General features: G+C 37.8%; 1 protein-coding gene across 6 annotated transcripts in view; it reads left to right on the top strand.

The window, feature by feature from the left end:
- The window catches only part of LOC126996559 (endothelin-converting enzyme homolog), a 53,223-nt gene extending 32,096 nt beyond the window's left edge, over positions 1–21,127 (top strand). For all 6 annotated transcript variants that reach the window (XM_050857119.1, XM_050857121.1, XM_050857117.1 and 3 more), the window contains 3 exons: positions 5,598–5,744; positions 6,650–6,786; positions 7,871–21,127. In XM_050857119.1, the coding sequence (XP_050713076.1) occupies positions 5,598–5,744; positions 6,650–6,786; positions 7,871–8,047 (461 nt within the window). In that variant the 3' untranslated portion in view covers positions 8,048–21,127. The remainder of the gene's footprint in view (positions 1–5,597; positions 5,745–6,649; positions 6,787–7,870) is intronic.
- The last annotated feature ends 1,002 nt before the right edge of the window (positions 21,128–22,129 follow it).

The following is a 22,129-nucleotide window of genomic DNA, read 5'->3' as shown; positions in this document are numbered from 1 at the left end:
TTTGCTGCCTGAACAGCTAGTAAACGTCCTTAGAAGATCAGCGGACGCCATTTTGCTGCCAGAACAGTTAGTAAACGTCCTCAGAAGATCAACGGACGCCATATTGCTGCCAAAAACAGCTAGTAAACGTCCTCAGATCAGCGGACGCCAATTTTCTGCCAGTGAGACGCCGTTACCATATCGGCTAAGTGCGCAAATGGCAAGACCACCTGCGCAAATGGTGGGATGATGGCCGCAAATTCAGGCCGCGCAAATGGCGAGGGCGCAAATGGTGAGGTTTTAATATATATATATATATATATATATATATATATATATATATATATATATATATATATATATATATATATATATATATATATATATATATATATATATATATTACCAACGGTTTCAGGGGCTGTGTTCCACTGTTTTTCGCAAATAAAACTTTAACAAAGCGTCGGACAAGGATGTTATTTTGGCAGTGGATGTTGAAACCCCGACCTAATGGGCAAAAATATGATTTGGTGTCACATGTGGATAATGAAGCACTTATAAGAGTAAATTTAGGGTAAACTTGGCTAAAAGTTAGAGGCACTGTGAGCAAGGGTAGCCCTGCCAATGACAAAGGTGTTGTTGGGTAGTTGGGTGGGGATGATTGTGTGAGGAAGGAAAGGTTGGGTATGGGGGAGGTTGGTGAACCAACAAGGGATGAAACCAGAAACTACTGCTTGCTTACATACATGCAGCGTGTACTACCAATAGTCACATTTTCCATGTAAAGGGTAAGTAATTTCCTTCGAGTAAAACCGTTTTTCCCCAACTGATAGTCCATATAAGGAACATCCATATTTTCAGTAGATTAAATATTGCTATGGTGTGTGTGTGTGTGTATGTGTGTGTGTGTGTGTGTGTGTGTGTGTGTGTGTGTGTGTGTGTGTGTGTGTGTGTGTGTGTGTGTGAAGCAGTAAGACGTAATTGCTGGTTGGTTGGATGATTACTCATACGTCAGCTAAACGTCACATCGACGTCATGATAAGATGAGTGGGGCGGGGCTAGCCTCGTTCACAGTGCCTCTAACTTTTAGCCAAGTTTACTTTAAATTTACTTTTATAAGTGCTTCATTACCCACATGTGACACCAAATCATATTTTTGCCCATTAGGTCGGGGTCTCAAATATCCACTGCCAAAATAACATCCTTGTCCGACGCTTTGTTAAAGTTTTATTTGCGAAAAACAGGGGAACACGGCCCCTGACACCGTTAGTAGGGTGCATCAAATTTGAATGGGAAATTTTAATTTAAAAATATCAATTTGGCTGGCATTGCATTTTGTTTCAATTAACATAAAAATGACTTTTGCAAAGTTTTGAGGAAATCCATTGAGATTTAGGGGTGCCACCCAACACACAAACTTTTGTGAGATTTCGAAAAATGTGCAATTTTTAGTCTAATTGCCAAAAGGTTGACCTGGAAATGTTGAGTACAGTGAACTTTTATACAGTAACATGTTCTATAGGGTTATCAAAGTAAAATTAGTTCGTTCGACCTTTGGGCAACTTGGGCATTTCTCAGAGTTCAACTTTCAAGATTCTCCATTCATTTGTCCTATAGACAAAATGAATGGAGGTCAATGGGACATGTTCACGTGGTCTTACCCTGAATTTTGTGCAGCAGTGATGGATGTCGGACACACATATAAAGTTTAATTGACTTTATTGTTAAACACAAGGGACAATACTGACACACTTAAAAGAACACTCTCTCTAGTGGCTAACTCACTGGCAACTCACAGGGCATAATGAAATGAGCTGACATTAACTAAACTTCAAACTTAATTGCTCATTCTGTGCCAGAGTCCGCTCCACTGAGCAACATCACCAGGGGGGGGGGGGGGCGAGAGAGAGAGAGAGAGAGAGAGAGAGAGAGAGAGAGAGAGGAAATGGAACCTGAACTCTGAACCTAGCCAGTGCGTCTCCCCCCAGATATATCTCCCCACCCGTCACCCAAGAGTAACCCTCCTATTCAGGGATTAGCTTGCGTTTGCAGCAGTGAAGGTTTGGCTGTTGGCTGCGGTCATGTTCAACTGCCTGCAGCACATTCTGCAGGAGCAGCTCCTTCCTTGCCACTGCGACGAAGTCGGATGTGAGCTTGACGCCATGCTCGGCACAGTCATTGACCACGTTCATTGCATGTACATTGACCTCACTTTTTTTAACGCAGTATTGATAGCCCATTCCTTCACATCAAGAGACAGAAATGTTGGATCATTGTGCAGCTGGTGCATCCCAAACCAGCAATCTGTATTGGCAAGGTCGGCCAAGCTGGTGGTTGGCAAGAGGGTGGGGAACTTTGGCTTGCCAAAGCCAGTGCCAAAGTGCTGCTGGGGGACGTGCATGGGGAGATCAGGTGGCTTGTGCTCCAAGATTGCACTGGCAAGTGCACGCATGTCATCAATGGGCACCTTGCTGCTGAAGAGAGCCAGGGGTAGCATCTCACCTGTCAGGTACCAGCGATGCTTCTCCAGTGCCTTGATCGCTGATGCTGCAATGCCTTCATCTACAGCCTTGTATGCCTGCAGGTGGTGGTAGAGCGTGAGGTCATTCCAGGCAGCATCTACAGCTTTCTCGCAGGTCATCCACCACTTTGTGTAGATGTGTGTGATGAAGTTAGTAAATGCCTGAATCTTTAGCACCTGCTGCCGTGTGGTGATTGTGCCCTGGGGAAACAATGTGATGTGCTGCTCCATCAAGGCCAGCTTGAGAGTGTAGAGCAGCTTGGCCATCCATTGTGCCTTGTGGAGCGCTCCCGGTCGTTGGAAGGTCACTGCAGTCTGCTCTTCACCATCTACATCCAGAAACACAAGACACAGCTTTACAAACTCACGGTAGTCACCTCGCTTGTAGTCAATCACTTCTTTTGCGCACCTGACAAGTTCAGCATGTAACTTGCCCAGGAATGGTTGCTCGGTGTTGCCAGGTATGTAACAGGACCATTGGCTGCTGGATCCTTGTGGTAACAGGTTCCAGTCCTCTCTCAGACGCGTGAACAAGGTAACCTCTGGCGAGTGTGAAAACCTGGTTCAGGAGGACCTCACCAGGCACCCAGACCAAAGCAGTGGTCGGCCCAGTGAGAGCTGTATGGCAATGCAGGCTGCCATGAGATGGCCGGTGTTTGACGATGTGGTGTCAAATGCCATGTTGACAACCTGGTCAGTGCAGCACCAGTCCTGCAGCAACTTGCATGTCAACCGGGCAATGATCGCTCCACGTGCCTCATTGGTCTGGTTCTTATACGCCGGGACACCAAGCATTTTCAGCCGCTCTGCATCTCCGACCACCACTGTAAGACGCTCCTCCAACTGGCGCACATTGCTGAGCATCGGTGTTAACTTGCTGTCCCAGTGTAGGGTGCACAATGGAGGTGGTGTCCTCTGCTTGTGCTGTTCCTCGCTGATTGTCTCCAGCACTTTTCGTCTTGCTCGGTCAGCTGTTGGGTAGGATGCAGAGAGATGTGTACACTCACCGCCTGACCCTGCGATCAGGCCATGCGTGATGGTAGCCTGTTGCATTGGTGACATTTTCAACCTTGTAGCCAGTGCCACGACACTTGGTCGTGTACACATACTCAACAAAAAACATAAAGATCACCTCAGTTTTCTTGAGCTGCAGTCTTTTTTTACCTCAGAGCTCTATGGCGACCATTGAGCACTGTTTACCACTTTATCCAACAAAAACAGATGTGCGGTGGCACCCCTAAATCATCATGTATTGGAAAAATATTTTGCATGTGTTGTTTCTACATATATTGGAACACTTTTAGCACCCAGCCACATCAAAATTCGAGAATTGTGTTTTTTGATGCACCCTAATATATATATATATATATATATATATATATATATATATATATATATATATATATATATATATATATATATATATATATATATATATATATATATATATATATGGACAAATTCTGATATTCAAGGTGCTTGTGCTCCCTGTCTTACTTTACAAATGTGAGAAAAGGACACTAAATAGTAACTTGAAAAGGCATTGATGATAAGTGACTGCAGAATCATGGGTATTGCTGGGATAACAATGCTAAATCAGCAATTACTCGATGAGACTCTGTCATGGCCTATTACCTGCATATATACGTGATTGCCTACTCCGGCTATATGAGTATGTGACATGCTACGCTTCGTTCTCAGAAATCGACGCTGCTCACTGGGTTGTTTTAGTAAGAGACAACCCTGAGTGGAAGATGCCTGGAGGGTCCCCCCAAATCTCATGGCTAGAGCAAGTCAATGGATCCTGCTAGGAGGTTATTCGTATGGAAAAGATGCCTGCATGGAAACTTGCTCAGAGCAACCCTCCGATATGGCATCATAGGGTGGGCGAGGCGACGCACCCCTTGGTGTATGCCCTCATTGACTGACTGAAAAGTCCATACTGTCCTCGATCTACATCCTCACTGTTCATCCACCCCTGCCTATACTCATGGAGGGAACAATATTGCACACCTTTTCTTCCCTTTTCTATCCTTGCTCATACCAATCCTTCCCACACACCCTTTTCATTATCACATCCATATATCTAGGAACAACATCCTTTTAGGTGTGTATCAGTGATATCTAAAACATCTACCATTCTTCTCTTGAATCCTTTTACAACCTCTCTCCTCCTCCATTCTTCCTTTAATTCATTCATATTGATACATACAACCCTAAGAAACTTCTCCTTCCTTCTTCTCTTCCCAGGTAAAAATGGAGACCCCTTTCATTTGCAGCTATTTTCTTTTTGTCCATCCCTTTAGAGACCACTGGCAGCTAGCAAGGCTAGCACAATGCTCATTCCTAGAGGGGCATTGTCCAGAGTACAGACACTACTGCCCAAGTCTACACAATACTAATTAAGACATGCTCTCTATATAGAAAAAAACAGACACCACTGCCACTGGTCCCTGCAATAAGTTTTATAAAAACACCGAAAAAAAGGTACCAACAGTATTTGTCCTCCCTCTTGGTTTTGCCACATGGAAAAATAAAACAAACATAAACAACCATAAAAAGATGATTAAAAAAGCTGTGGTGTACTAATGAGGCCATCATGTAAAGGTAGTGTTGGATTTGGCTACAAAACCAATGCTTACACAGAGCCTACAGGTGCAAGTAATTTCTCAAAAATCTTATGACTGGTTCTGCACAACCTATAAGTCTTCAGAAGAATGCTTGCATGATTTCATTGGTTACAATGCTATCACTGCACAAAGCTCAACCAATAGCAGAACAAAAATTTCAAGCATATTTTTTCTGTTACTCTTAAATGAAGCTTCACTATTACAATCTTTAAAATTCATAATACACTGCACATGTATTTTTTTTCTTGGAAGAATGCTATAACTGTTTTCCTTTGACTTGGTGTTAACATCAGAATGATATTAACCTAATGTTTATAAGCTGTAGGTAAACTCTGATGTATACAAACACCCTATATAACTATTTGGACAATAATACTGATTTCTACTACATTTTGTTTAAGTATAACATTTTTTCTGTCATTACAAACCATGGCAATGTGAATTCTACATAAGGTAATTATTTTCAGGGAGAAAATATGACAAGGATGGAAACCTGCATTCCTGGTGGCGAAATGAAACTGCAGAAAAATTCAATGAGTTATCCCACTGCTTTGAAGGCCAGTATTCTTCCTACGAGTTTCTTGGGGAGCATCTAAATGGAAAACTTACACTAGGTCAGTAAGATATCTTTGTATTTGCTAACTATGGATAACTACTGCATTAGTTTAAAGACTATAAATGACCATAAATTACATTATTGTGTCAGTACTACAACAATTAAGTAAAAGTCCATTAATCATAATCCCACTGGTCCAAAACTCCCATATGTCTGAATTCTGAAGTCAGGCAAATTAGAATCTGAAAAATTTTCAATTGACAATTTTTGAAGGCACTAAATATGACCCGGGAATATTACCCTAAAGGTGATAATCACTGGCATTAAAATTCAAGTTTTCTGTATTTTTTTTTTGGGGGGGGGGGCATCAGTATATTGTACAATATTTATACTTTCCTGGAGAGTAACATCAACTGTTATATGAAAAAAGTATGATTACATATTTGAACCTGAGAGAATGACTAGGATGACTGGGACTGGATTGACTGGAGTGAATACATCTGAGAGGTCATGAATCATTCAGGCATCTGGGCATATTCATTTGATGACTGCCAGGAGGCCGTACTCATTTTTGAGCTACCTCGAGATCATCATTATGAACAAGTAGCAGTGTCGCAGAACAAAAGTGGGGCATCATTGTAGTGCTCTGTGATTAGAAAGTACCAGAATTTTTTTTTTTAATGTTAGTGAATTGTCATTGTAAATTCTGCTTGAACGGGTGCATTTGCACTTACAGTATGATGCCATTTCTGGTTGATGGTGGGTCAAATGGTTTCATGAAAATATGGCACTGTTTGCATAAGTAGATCTGGTACCATTTGTCATCCTTATCCATAAATCTTTATGATATTCTTTTAAGAATTTCTATCATACACTACATCATACATCTGACTCTACACAGTTTATCCTTCACCTTATAAGTGAACCAATTCCTGTTCATTTCTAGAATCTCATATTATACAGGGGAAAACATTGCTGATAATGGTGGGCTGAAGGCAAGCTACCAAGCATACAAGAAGTGGCTGAAGGAACATGGACCTGAGGAAAGTCTGCCTGGTATTCAATCCAATGATCAACTCTTCTTCCTTGGATTTGCTCAGGTTAGTAAATGACCTTTTTTATCTTTGGAGAAATGAGTAATATAATCTGTTATTTTATGATTAGGTCAATGTATCTGAGCCTTCCCTTTTCCTTCAAAATAAGTAAAAAGGCAGAATTAGTAAGACTTCTGCCTAAATATTGCATTAAGGCAACATCTAAAGACTTTTTCACTGCTTTGTGCAAGTTTGCACAGAATTGGCAAGACCTTTGTCTAAATATTGCATTAAAGTAAGACTTCACTGCTTAATGCAAGTTTAGAAGTAAATACTAAGTTGTGCACAAAAGGGAACAAGGCCAAATTAAACATTTTCGTGGTTAATTACATATTCCATGGCATGTGGATTTAAAAAACATCTCATTCTTTTGCATGTTGTAAAAGGGACACAGATCATATGATACTAGAGGTTGAGGTTGAATGAGTCTCCCCCTCGAGTGTATTTAGGCACAGCACTCCTCAAATTTATCACACGGCTTTTGTTTAACTTCTCATACTGCCTGAGCAGGTAATGGGATCATCAGTAGTGGTAATGATGATGATGGTGATGAATTATGATGATTGGTGGTGATGAAGATGATGGTAACAACAATGATGATGATTATAATTGCAATAATAACAATAATAATAATATTGAATTAAAATAATAATAATAATAAATAATCATTTAAGGAGATAGCCTTTAGAATTAATTGTGGAGTTTCATTGAGTGAAACAGATGACTCGAGATGGTGCTTGAATCAGTTAATCACGAGGGGCATACCTTTGATCAGATTAAACCATAAGTAATGAATGTGTCAAAATATATGTTGTTTGTGGAGACAACATGCAATGTATCAATAAAATGTGAATTATGGTCTAAAGGTATATGTTTGTGTTTTCACATTCTCATAGGTATCGTACATGATTCACATTGTGCATGCAGCCTTCTTATATACATCAGAGCCCGTATGAGTTCAGGTTTAATTGATTTATTCTAAGTTGATGTTAAACTATTACTACTATTATTATTATCATCATTATTATTGTTATTATTATTGTATTACCAATTTTATTATCAAAATTAATGAGTGTTTGCTCTTTTCCAGGTATGGTGCTCAGCCATCACCAAGGAAGCTGCTCACCTAGAGATATTGAAAGACTCTCATGTACCAGGAGAGTTTCGGGTGTTTGGTTCACTGACCAACTCAGAGGATTTTGGGAAAGCCTTCCATTGTAAGAAGGGCTCAAATATGAACCCGAAGAAGAAGTGCCAAGTCTGGTGAAGCATGCAGTTCACATCCCTAGTAATGTTTCCTATGAAAGATCCTCAAAGAAATTGTCACGTTGTTATCATAGATGAAAACTTTGCAAATTTAAGAGGTATTACTTTTGTATTTTCATGGCTTCTTGTTGCAAGTGATGATTTTTAGCTAATTAGACTAATCTATATCAACAAAATTATAGCAACAGTTGATTATAATCCACCAGTACTTTCCCCTCTGTTCAGTGCAATCAATGTAAATACCACATTCAAAATTGAAAGACACTTGTGAAACAGTTCCACAATACAGCTGTCTGTTTCTCCACACAAGACAATCCTTCCTGTACGATATCAATACAGTACAAGATGGCAGTCATTCACCTGCCTTTTTCTTCACTAACATTTTCATTTTCAACATACCTTACACCTCCATTGGTTACTCATCTTTAACTTCTTTAGCTCATTAGAGAATGCGAAAAACATACTTGAATGACTATTGTCTTCTATAATCACATAGGTAATCCCTCATAAAATATTACATGATATCACATGAAAAATTGTTAGTAGATGATAACCACATCAACCTCACGTCCATGAGAAAAATCACATAGGTAATCAAGGTTGTAGTGTAGCTGCTAAAGGATGGCCAAGCCTGTGCTGGCACAGGCAGATGTTTAGAGGAATACCTTTTGGAGGCTCTTGCTACCTTGGCAACGTATCCATTCAAAGGTAAAATAAAAATCTGGATGAATTTGCAACATGCTATTGCTAATTCAGACCAGCTAATAATATGTGAAAAAGCCAGGCAAAAGTAGAATGTGAACATGAGATCCAATATCCATTCCTCACCACAGATTACAAATTGACATTCAGATATGCCTAATAATTTGTATATATGAAGCTTAATTGTCACTGTGGTTTCAGTGCCACACTGGCCAAATCTTTTTCAACACAGAAAAGCATGATCATCATTCCAAGTGTTCCATGATAGCTGTTCTCTAAGAGAACCTACTTCATGTTAAATGATGGATAATTTTATTCTAGTAGAATGCCAATCATAAAATTAATCAGTTATTCTCCCTTTACTATTTCCATCTTGGGGTTGAACAATAATGCCAGTCATCATATCTCCCATGGTGGGAATGAAATTAAATAGTAAAGCTTTTTGAAAGCTGAAATCATACCAAGTGGCATATTGCTCCTAAGTGACTGAGCTTGGTCATTAGACATTAACATAAGAGTGGATGGCTGAGTGAACAGAGATGCTAAAAGGCAAAGCATTGGCTACTTAAGTCTTAGATTTTCAAGATTATAAAGACTGAAAGTACAAAAATGAAGATATTTCGGACTTCAAATTTGTCCATTATTCAAATACTTCAGAGTCAATAACACTATTCATGTCACCATCCATGACTGGCAGTTGATAAAGTGTTGTATTATTCCATTACTGAATGTCATCTATTGGATCAAGATGGATATTAGGACTGCCATCATATTTTCTGATGACATAACCTTAGTCAGGTGCAATTTTTTATATTTTTTTTATCTTTGGGCAATAGTGTAATTTATTTCCTTTGCAAAAATTTTGTTTCATAGTTATGAATTTATAAAGAATAAAGAAGTCAGTCTCTGGCAGGTGTAGAGTGGCAACAGCTGCAGCACTTGGTGCACTGCTGGCCAGGGAAAAGAGGCCATTGAGAGATGGAAGAGGGGGAGGCTAAAATCATAAAAACAACAACTGGAAACAGTAAAACTTCTGGGAGGTAAGGGAGGGAAGACCCCCTCTATAGGGGGGCTACAAATACATATCCCTGAATTCTAGTGACAGGTAATAGCATGCTCTTCCCCATGGGAGGGCTTCAGACTGACAGTTTATTTATTCTTTTAACTTTGAAACAAAAGGTTTGTGCAATAAATAATATATATCATCCTAAAGAGGTTAAACTCTGCACCTGACCCAGAGTATGCTGTTGAAAAGAATGATGGTGGTTCTAATGTCAATCTAGACTATTTATGGTTGTAATTATTATTCTTTGTCATTCAATAACTGATGAATAATACTACAATTACACAAAGAATTTAGATATCAAAAATGTATGTGCTAAGCATTATGTGCAATACTTACTTTTGAATATTTTTCTCAAATTAAAAAGTGGCTAATCAGTAGCTATAAATAAAATTATCCTGCTTTATGCAACTGAAGTTACTGAACATTAGAAAAAAATGTCAGATGAGGCAATCATGCATATGTATACAGTATAAGTTAGATGATGACCACCAAGTCTTTCAAAAAGAGGGAAAATGAACTTAAGCAAACCAAAGGTCCACATCATGCTACATGAACTGAAGCTCATACACATTTTGAGCAAAATGAAATGTTGATTTCCTTATGTTCTTTACAAAACATCTTGCAGCTAAGACCACATGTACATAAAAGGCCATCATATATGATGGATTTCAGAAAGGAATAATTCAGCTGCTTCTGTCATAGTGAAAAAATGGGTTCCAATGTGCATGTTCCACATGCTGATCAGGTGGTTTTAAGTATGTACACTCTCCACAAAAAGTTTTTGAACACTGTAAGCACCATGCATTCTGAGATACACGGATGAAGAATTTTGAGACACCTCTCCCTGTGTTAAACGGGTGGTAGCCCTGTGTACACATGCTCTGTGTGAAAGAGTGAGATGCCAATGGCTCAGTATCACATGCGCACTGATAAGTCTTGTCGCTTGATCTTGATAATGTATTGCTAATGTGCTGTAGTGTAAAGTGAATATATCGGTTATGTTACCGTATTTTAATAGTTGGTTATATGTTGGAGAAGTTGGAATAAGACTGTTCGATGAGGGAAGGAAGTGGATACTGAATTCGATACTGTTTGCTGATGACATGGTGCTCATCGCAGAAAATGAAAGTGACCTACAAAATTTGGTCAGTGTTTTTGATAGTGTCTGTAACAGGAGAAAGCTGAAAGTAAATGTCAACAAAAGTAAAGTGATGGTTTGTGAGCGAAGTAGAAGTGAGGTTGTAGATTTTGTATGCCCATATAGAGTGGGAATTGAATGTAAAAAAGAATGCAAAATAATTTTGAATGGTGAAGAAATGGAGGAGGTCAATGAGTTTAAGTACCTTAGATCAGTTATGTGGAAGAATGGTGGTACAGAGGGAGAGACAAGAATTACATAGAAAATAAGACCACACAGACCCCATGGACATTGCATTGCATGGGCATTGCAAGGAAGAAGGGTGGTAGGGTCTTTGGGACGAATCATGAATGGCAGAAGTGTGAGCATGGAGGTAAAGAGGGATTTGAGAAATACAATAATAGTACTAACCCTCACATATGCAAGTGAAACGTGGGCCTGGAATGAAAGTCAGAGGTCTAGAGTGCAGGCAGTGGAAATGAGTTATTTGAGGAGTGCTTGTGGTGTGAGTAGAATGGATGGAATGAGTAATGAAAGTGTGTACGAGCATTTTGGAATGTGTCACAGGGGTGAATGGAAGAAGTGTGGAGTGGTGGAAAAAGTGAAGTGGCAGACTTTAAAGTGGTTTGGCCACATGGAGCGAATGGAGGAGAGTAAGATGACCAGAAGGGTGTATGTGAGTGAGATAAAGGGAGGGAATGCTAGAGGATAACCTCCAGTGAAATGGAGGGATAGGGTGCAAGAGTATGTTAGGGAGAGGAGGGAAAGATCTTTGAGAAACTTTGAGTAGGCAAGGAGGGAGTGTCTGGATAGAGAAAGATGGAAGCTCTTCTGCTGTGGCCATCCCCTGGTGGGAGCTCCTAGGAGCAGGCGTCGATGAAATGATGATGATGATGATGACCAGTGCGTTTTATCATCTGTAGAATGCCGGCATTCTGGTATTAAATAATCTATCACTGGGTCACTGACATTAGGTTGTTATTGCGTTAAAGAAATTATAGATAATTTTTTTGAGGCTGTCGTAAGGATAAAAAAAATTTGTAACCCGTTCCGCTTCAGGATGTTATCAGTCAGTTTAAATGCTGTGGCTGATGTCATTCCTATTCAAATGAGGGAATGATAATTCCAGGTGGTAGTTTGAATATAATTGCCGGTAAAAGTATGTAAAATTAAAATATCTGCCAAAATCAATACTTAAACCCCATACTGCGACATCTTGGTTAAGTGTAAGATATATAAGGATGGGAGGTATTAATTTAATAATAAGTGTATGCACTGCCTGCGCCGATTATACTGTTAAGTCTGCTTCGAAGCCTCGAGGTGTGTCACTAGTGGAGCCTGTTTCCACATATCTGTTGTGCCATAGTGATATGGTAGAGATGGACACATCAATCAGCTGTGGTGTTTGGAGACATTGAGGCCTTCAGTGTGAAGGATAATAATGATTTTGCGCCGGTCTTGTAGGGTCTCCACTGAAACTAACGTGCACATGACTTACTGCGGCCATCAAATCAACACAGGATCGAAACGTATCATATACAGTAATGGATTCAAATGCGTCATCACAATCAGGGGTACCAACCATTCCGAGGCGATTAGTCGCGATTGATTCATTTTCACATACATCGTGTCCAGGTGTTTGAGAACTTTTTGTTGAGAGTGTACCTATGCACACTTCTTGATATTTTTCCCTCTTTCCAAGAATTTTGTTTCCCTAAAACTTGATATATTAAAAAAACAATAAATGTTTGTGCTCAACTTTATCTTGCAGAACCTCCAGGTTCCAGGATCTTCTGATCTTTGAACACATGTTTTAACCTTTTGTTGAAGGCACATAAGGCACAATACAAAGCAGCAAAAAAACAGAAAAAAAAGAAAATCAATAATAAACAATACCAAGGCATTGTTGAAGCAAATACTCAAGTACTAGCACCAAGCTAAAGTTTTTAAATTATTTAGTACATATGTTTAATATGTATAACTGTTGCAGCTTTAAACTAACTAATGATGTTTCATGTGCATATTACTAGTTTGGAGTTAGCAATTATAATAGTTAATGATGCTGAGTCTCTTCCTCTTCTCTATTCCACATTTTCATTACACAAATTTATAGTAAAAATATTTTGCAAGCATGAAAACATTATCACCTATGACAACAAATATATTTCTATGAAAGATAAATGGAGGTGTGGGTAGAAATATAATTTTCCCTTTTTTTTTTCTAAAATGTTATGAAGTCAAGCAATTGGGCCAGACACTTGGCCATTAGCATGAAAAGAAAGACAGATGTACTATGAGTGCTTGTTCATTCCAACATATCACTTTAGGTTTTTGTATTAGATGTAGTATACAAACTGAAGCCAGCTTAAACTTAGACTGTGAAATGTTTGCAGAAAAACCTAATTAGATATGGCATTGAGGAAGGTGGAGAAAGAGGCATAGAAGGGAACTGTTTCATGTAATAAGGTAATGAGAGCCATACAAGGACAAACTACTCAGAACAGATAAAGAAGTGAAGATATTAGCGTGTACTAGAGGTAGGCAAAAATAAGTGAGGTTTAATTGCACCTTGTGCAGTGAACTTATAGCATGGAATTATTACCAACTAACATGGACAAGGTCACTGTTTCCAATCTGAGCACATAAAGTTACTGGTTTAAAACAAACAGAACTGTGGGCCACTGACCTTCATTACATTTTCTGGCATATCATTAAACAGTTTCTACTTTGAAAAAAAAATGCACCTAAAAAAGCACTACTGCATAAGTGTTCATATGTATTTATTTCTGGACTGGCAGGCCTCCTAGCTTCAGTCACTAGTAAAATTGTTAACGCTTGGTCTTCTCTGTGCCTGTTACCTCAACCTGGATTCACAATGCAAGTCTGTAATATCATAATTTACCAAATTGACTGAATTATATTTTGTGACTAAATAAGTCAGTCCATCCTCTTACTTTGAGATAGTATGGGTGGCATATTGTCCTGCAAAGTATGAAGCATTGAAAACCAAGTATTGAAGGGTATATTAGGTGGATACCTCACCTGACTTGCAATTTTTTTTCACAAATTTCCCTTTCGTTTGACAGTTATATTTTACACACAGGTATGTGTGTATATTGCCTGTTATTCTAGCAGAAAATACGATAAAAAGTCAAACAGTGTATTTTCTGTAGTGATCCGCCCGATGCAAAAAGTCCATAAAAACCTGCTTGGCTATGGAGACAGCTCTTTAGTTGATGGTAGAGCATTGGCTTCCCATCTGGCTTGATGCATGTTCAATTCCTGAGGTTAGAAATACAGTCATACCTCAGTTTACAAGCTTAGTGCTGAAAACAAAAAATTCACACACTAGAGCACAAATGTAAGCGGACACGAGAGCACGGGTGATACCTCTATGACTGTACAATGAGTACTGAGACCCCATTCCCATTATTTTCCACTCTGAGTGCTCGTCTTGCAGCGAACAAAGGGAACCCATGCTTGCATCTTCAACTTGTACAAACAGGATGCTTGTACACCAGGCCACCGCTCGTAAACCAAGGCATTTAGTGATTTTTTTTTTTTTCTCAAAAATAACAACACTCATAAAGTAAGGCATTCATAAACTGAGGTATTACTGTAACTATTTTCCCCTTTCTGTGCCAGATCAGTTCCTCATCTGTTTTGTGACATGTGTTTAATGATCAGAATTGGCTCCCATTACATTACCATTTGGGAACCTCAGAATAATCAGCTTACCAAAAATCACTGATTAGCTTTGAGTACTGAAAAAATCTAATGAGACAAAAATATGATGAAACAATTGATGTCGTATATTGTGTTAGACTATTATTAGCCATGGAATCAGTCTCATCCAAGCATGCACTGGAAACAGCTGATATTGACATGTAACGAGGCAAAGCACCATGACAAGGATGAGAGTGGTGGGCCACATATAGGTGAGACTTACTAAAAGCTTGACTCATTAGGCCCAAGTATCCTATTTTTATCCATCCATACAACACCAGACTGCTCATGGTCAGCACAGTGATCAGCTTTTGTTTAAGTGGCAAAATCAACTATTTCTGGTATGTGAACAGATGAGGCAACTAGCAGCTGCAGCCAAACTTGAATGCCTGAATGGCATATCAGTGGGTTAGGCTTCTCACCCTCTGCTATTCATGCCTTTGCCTCACACGTGTAGTGCATATCTTTGTATGGTAATGGCATATTTTCTAAAGAAAATTAGTGGTTTCAGCATTTTTAAAATATATATTATGTTTTTTTTTTCTGTGGGGTTTGCACACAATGAATTTGCAAAATAAAAGGATGGGTTGCACTGGAACATAAAATAAACAGACGAAGAGGTATGGCCACATCATGCCAATCACAGTCTAGTTTTAACTATACTATTATGTTTGAATGGGAAGTATGTTTACTGCTAAATCCTTCTTTTGATCCAGATATATATACGACTGTTGACTTTGCTGGGCTGCCTTTTTCTTATCATTTTATTCAGCAGCAAACAACAGTTTACTGATGTCTTTTGTAGAGGCCTAGGAGATGATATAAGGTTATTTTCACTTCAACTAGTCAATAGTTAATTACTGTACAGATATTCTTTCATTTTAAAGGAGTATTTTACATTATCATCATCATTTCTTAAAACACTCCATACTTTACTTTAAGTACTCTATAGGTTCTAATTTTGTGAACATAAGGTACATTAATGAGTGCTATTGTATGAGAGGAGGCAAACTATGTCTTATTAGCCACCATATTTGCAAGCCCATTGTCAATGCGTATTTACTATTATTTTGATGAAAATGGCCATGAAAAATGCAATTGGAATAAGTTAGGAGAATATCATTGTATCCACTGTATGTCTCTGACTGAAACTTGCTCCTCGAAACTGACTCTTTACAAGGATGAAATAGCAAATTTTCATATCTAGTATGTATACACATGAGCCCTGGCTGTCTGTAGTAATTTTAGTTTCCTTGTACTACTTATTCAGATTCTGAAGTGAATTTTCCCTTGCATTCTAGTTGAACACACTATGTTCTCCTGAATATGTTCCTCCACTAATATTTTGTCCCCATTCTATTTTGTGTAGCATATACTCATCTTGCATAGGTGACCTTAACTGCATGAAATATTTAAAGCAATTCACATATATTTTTCACTCATCAGTCACCCTAAAGTCTTTCTATTCATAATCACTAATTTATTTACTTTGCACTACACTCTTCAGCATATTTGTAAAGGTAATTATTGAGTGGTATGTACTTCAATTGCTATTTTTCTCATTTAACCTTGTCATGCTGCACTCCTGTATCAACATCTTGTTTGGTTTCTAAGACTTAACTATTCATATTTCAAATTAATACCAATGGCATAATCCATCGTCATTATCATTACACATATCATAAGTTATGCTTATAACCAATGGCAACAACACTCATTTGTTTCACACATACCCCCCCACATTCTGACAAAGCAACATCATAATTAAATGTTCAGACTTACAGAAACTACATATTTCATGTGAAAGTGTATCACGAAAAATTTCAGTAAGCTCTCAACTTTATAGTACAGTAAACCCTCAGTTATCCGGGTGCACTGTCTCCAACCTCGCCTGTATCCGGGAGTTTTCAAATATGTGAATTTTTTTCCAAAAAATTTAAAAAATTGTCTTTTTCCAAAAAATTTGTCGCGAGCCGCCAAAAATCGTAGGCTAACCCGTAACATATTTTTCTATTTTACGGCTATAACATATCGTCCCTACACTCGTTTCATATATATATATATATATATATATATATATATATATATATATATATATATATATATATATATATATATATATATATGTATGCGCGGGCGTGTAAGGCTGTCGTGGGCTTATGGGCGTGATCTTAAGTAGCTTCGTTTGTGCTGTTATATTAAATTCCGTTGGCGAAAGTTGGGTTTTCGGGTCCGTAGACTTAACCTGCACCATATCCGGGTGCCCCCGTGGCTCTATTAACCCGGATACCAGAGGGTTTACTGTATACCTGAATCTTGCTTAGCTTTCATCCTTCAACAACAACAACATTCATAAAACTATCTTCTTGACAAAGTTATTTTCATGAAAAGGTTAGAATGTTGACTAAACAAACAAACCACAAAGAAATGAATCCATATTGCCTTTTTTTCTATTCCTGATAATTCCTTTGCCTTCATTCAAAACTGTTAGGGCTCTTGAATAATTGTGATCCTTGTGACTGTGACATTCCTCGAGAGTAGCTCATCAACAGCTTTCTGGTCACTGGTCAGTTTAAGCCAGGCTTTTCTTTACTGTATTGATCAATATCTTAACAATATCACTTACTAAAGCACATCTCATCTTCCTATACAATATGTATTGTGTGTGTGTGTGTGTGTGTGTGTGTGTGTGTGTGTGCATATTTACCTAGTTGTGATATATAAGAAATGAGCCAAACTCATAGGGTCCTGTCTCTGTATCCCGATTGGTCAAACTTAGCTTTATTTAAAGTTTTGGACTGGATGATTCAGTGTATCTGTATGAAATACTGTATGTATTTTTTTCATATTCTTCAAGCACCTTTTCTTCAGTTACTTTTCCATGTCCACTTATTGCTTCCCCATCCAATACAAACAGATCTCTATCAATTTTGTCTAATGTACTTCTATCATTGCCCTGAACGCTGCAATCATGTCTCATTTTTCTCTTTTTTCATCCAAGAATGGCGGCCCCAATTTTCCCAGTCTTTCTAAGTACAATAAATATGTCGGTCTGGGGACTACCTTAGTTGCTGTTCTTTGTATTCTCTCAATCTTCTTTAGATCTTTTGTTTAGTGTAGGGAGTTTCCTGAATCAACACTTTCAGGTCCATTTCCCCTTTTATTTTTTTTATTTGTTCATTTACCATTGAATAAGTCAGTGATGGCTTAGTAATTTTATGAATTTCCACACCTGGCTCGATTCATTCATACTACCTAGATTTTCCTGCATCCTTCAATCTTTTTTCTTTTACTTTCATCAAGATCTTAGCATCATATGTGTGTGTGTGCATATATATATATATATATATATATATATATATATATATATATATATATATATATATATATATTATATATATATATATATATATATATATATATATATATATATATATGATAGCAAGTGAATGACCTTGAAAACTGGAGAAAATACCATATACTGTAATGTGCTGTGACCGTCTTTGTAATACCAAAGAAAAATATTTTTTATCAGAAAATCAATGATTTAATCTAGAATAATTTATTTCATTAGCATCTTTAAACTGCAATATTTGTTCTGTTGCTCTAGTCATTTCAGTAGTGAGAGTTCAGATGTTAGAAAAATGAATATACTATTTTTGAACTTCATGGTTAATAGGATGTTACATAAACAATGCTTCTAAATGGCAGTGTACATTGTGTAAATTATTGTAGTCAGACATCAACACAGACAAGAGTAGGGTCTGGCATGAGGAATCAAGCCAATAAGTACTGTGACTACATGTTTTAATCATGGGGTACATCTCACAAGATGACAGATGCTGAGGCATTTCAAAGAATACTTTTCATGTATGAACATATCTAAAATAATCCTCAGTGTTGCATGTGCTGACTTCTGTTTTTGTTTGAAGCTTATTCAAGCTCTTGGTAGCACTGCAACTTGATACAGAAAATTTATAACAGTGGCTTAATTGTGAACGACACCAATACCATTTTTAATATGTCATAGGGTGCTGTAGAATAGTTTGTGTATGCTAGTTTACCAATATGAGCAACTGTCTCAAAGATTTTCTAGACAAACTGTACTGATGTCTGGCTATAGCTTGACAGAATGATGTATATATTTTTGTATATGATAAATGTTAAAATTGGACACTTTTAAGAACATGATCCCTTTTATGTCCTTATTCCAGAACTTAGTCATTAAGAGAATTTGAAATTTCTGAATTAAATTTCTAGGTAAAACTTTTTTTTCTATACATGTCCAAAGTAACTGGGCATAGCTTAGAAGGACCAGAACATATGAAATTAATTCAAAGATCTCTTATGTATTTTTTGTCCATTGATTAAGTAGTATGTTGCCAATCACTTGATATTGATGAATAATAAGTTTTATGAATGGTGTTGAAATGAAAGAATGTTAGTTGTTTGTGTGTAGGTGGAAAGTCTCGTGTGTGGGTACTGGCCAATTTTAGGTCTCCCAAGATTTTTTGGTTGTTTACTGGACTGTGCTGTCCACTATGGTATTTACCCAATTTAAGTTGGGTCCATTATGTTAGCCATGGAGACACTATCCAGTCTAACTATCCATTCATTTCTCCAGGATTGAACAGCAAGGTACTTTTGGTAACATTTGGGGAAGGAAATTATAAAAACTGAATAATGTAGTGACAAGCATCAAAGTATGTACTTTGGTTAGTAAGTGGTTCAGGGATATGAGATGCTGATAAACACCACACATTAAATCCACATTTTTCTATCAATGATAAGGACATTTTTGGTGTAGCCTTTACAATCTTGCTATAGAGTGGTGTTGCTGTTATGTAAGGGACAGCTAGTGTAATGAAGTACTGTGGCATATTAACCTACTGGGGGCGATACCATCTCAGTTCAGATCATACAAAAATAATCCATTGACAATGACTTGGGTGTTCGTCTGCTCTTTCAAGAATTGCTGATAAATGAAAAATTGGGGTATATAATTGTGGCCACCCATATGGTGCAGTAGCTTTTGTATAACTAGTACAAATATAAGAGGCTAAAAAGGTCACCAGTCTTTGTATTCAGGGAAAATGAACAAAGGTCATGAATGATATTATTGTATGTATATCAAACATCAAATGGAAATGGGTAAATGACTGCTACACATGCGCAAGCCAAGAAAGTCATAATATCCACTAAAGCTATGCTCCTTATGTTATATGGCCACTGCTATATGCCTTAACATAAAGCTAAAAGAACACTTAAATTATGCAATGGTAAAAAATACAGTAAGAGATTTGTTTTATATCTTACTGTTCTAATAGAATAAGATAAATTAGTAATTCGGTTTCGATTATAAATAAGACTTTTAATGTTCATACACTATTGCGCTTACATTGAACTGAGCTGCTATTACTACATAAAAAAAAAAAGCAAAAATCTGAAAGGTCTTACCTTATAAATCACACTTTGAATCTGAGGAGTGCAGTATTCATTAATCATTTTATGTAAAACATTGTGTTCTAGACTATAATAAGTTATTATGAAAATAAAGACAGCTGTGCTAAAGGTCTGTTAAAATAAACTTTGCAAAAACAAAATTATCTTTTACACATACGCATAAAATGTTCTACTCTTACAAAACCCACGAAAAATCTACTAGGCCTACGTGTAATATAATTTTTCTTGTCAGTGGGCAATAATCTTTCAAATGAGTACTCAGTACTTTTATTCCATATGTAAGCATTACATGAACTGCCACAAAACTGCTTGTTAGTACGGACAGTCCCTGCCAAAAGTCTTGATGCTCTTTTTTGCCACAAAAACATACTACATATACCGTACTTTTTTACCATTATAATCACATAACAAACCAAAGCAGTAATTACTGCACAGATGTGTGGCAATGCCCTAGAAAGTGAGTATGTTCTTGATGCTCCAGCCTAACTACAATTATAGTTATCTCCCTACTTTATATTAATGACTTGATATTTAACTTTGCCTCATTATGAGTAAATCAAAATTAAGCATTCATAGATACCAAAACTTTCAGAAGAGACTGCAAACTAACCTACCTGTGTGAAAATTATACAAATATATTAAGATCTGTATCTGTAACATTTAGTTTATGGATATGAGTGATTTTCCTGATTTTTGTGTTGTTTTCTAACTTCATATCAGTACTAATTAGAACTTAAAATGAAGCTAAGGGATGGTGGTTTTCTTTCCACAGCAAGCATGACTTACTCCCATGTATACACTTTCATTAAAATGGTGTTAAGAGCACTGGTTGTATTTTATCATAATGGCTGGTATAGCAACTTGAATGATTAGCAGCTGATGGTGTAAACGTTTTAAAACATGTAGAAGAATGTGTGCCAACTGGTGAATTGCAGGTGAAAGTGGCAACATATGAGAGGCTGTTAAAATATATAATCTTTATTTATTGTCTTTGTTTCTGTTAATTACCTTGAGATTCTTATCAATTCCCTATATTACCTATTCAGAAAACTTATATATTAATAAATTACGTACATTATAAAATGGATGACTGCAACACAGCTAATGCCAAACTGTAAGACTATAAGTAATACCACCTCTCCTCAAGGTAAAGTTGGGGGCATACGCTGTAGCAGCGCGTGACCTTGGTGCTCATCTCCGTAACATTGGCCCTTGAGCCTGTGGTGGGAGGGAGCCCATTACCCCGGGACACAGGGCCAGTGTGACATCCGGGTTACCACAGTTTACCTTCCCCAGGTTCCCATTTATCGACCGAGAGGGAGGATGGACAGCTGGGTGAGCTACACGCCTACTGCCCAGGCCGGGATTTGAACCCAGGCCCGTGGAGTAGAAGCCGGGCACGCTGACCACTAGACCACGGAGGTGGATATTGAAAGAATGCAGAAACCAGCTGGTTGGACCGTTATGCACGTAGCCTATGAAACAAGTTTGATGAATTGACAAGGCATCGTCCCTTTGGATTGGAATATAGCTAACATAACACCGATTTTTAAGAAAGGAGACAAAAAAATACCAGGTAATTACAGGCCCATTAGTCTAACTTATGCCCCCAACTTACCCTTAAGATTTAAGGACAGACCACCTAGTCTGGACCATAGGGTCTGTGTGGTTTGAATATCTATGTAAATTTAGGGGTATTATTCTAGTGTTTGTCCATACTCCCCCCCTCCCCCTTCTCGCACAAAACAGGCCAGGGGGATTGTGGGAATGCGGGGTTTTGGGTGGGAAACACGAAATGCCTTTGAGGGGTGGGGGGTGGGGATGAAAAATACCATAGAAGTAGGGAAAATCCTTACATTCAGGGATTTTTTTACCAGTTGTGGAAACCAACAGTGCATGTTCGCCACTCTCCCCCTCCCCCAAACTAATGAACCTCCCCCGCAAAATCTGCCAAAATTACGGGCCTGGGCAAAGTTCTTCATTTGAAC

The sequence above is a fragment of the Eriocheir sinensis genome, chromosome 10 (genome assembly GCF_024679095.1).
Source record: "Eriocheir sinensis breed Jianghai 21 chromosome 10, ASM2467909v1, whole genome shotgun sequence".
NCBI lineage: Eukaryota > Metazoa > Arthropoda > Malacostraca > Decapoda > Varunidae > Eriocheir > Eriocheir sinensis.
The sequence above is the reverse complement of the archived record's forward strand: the minus strand, read 5'-3'. Positions and strand labels throughout refer to the sequence as shown.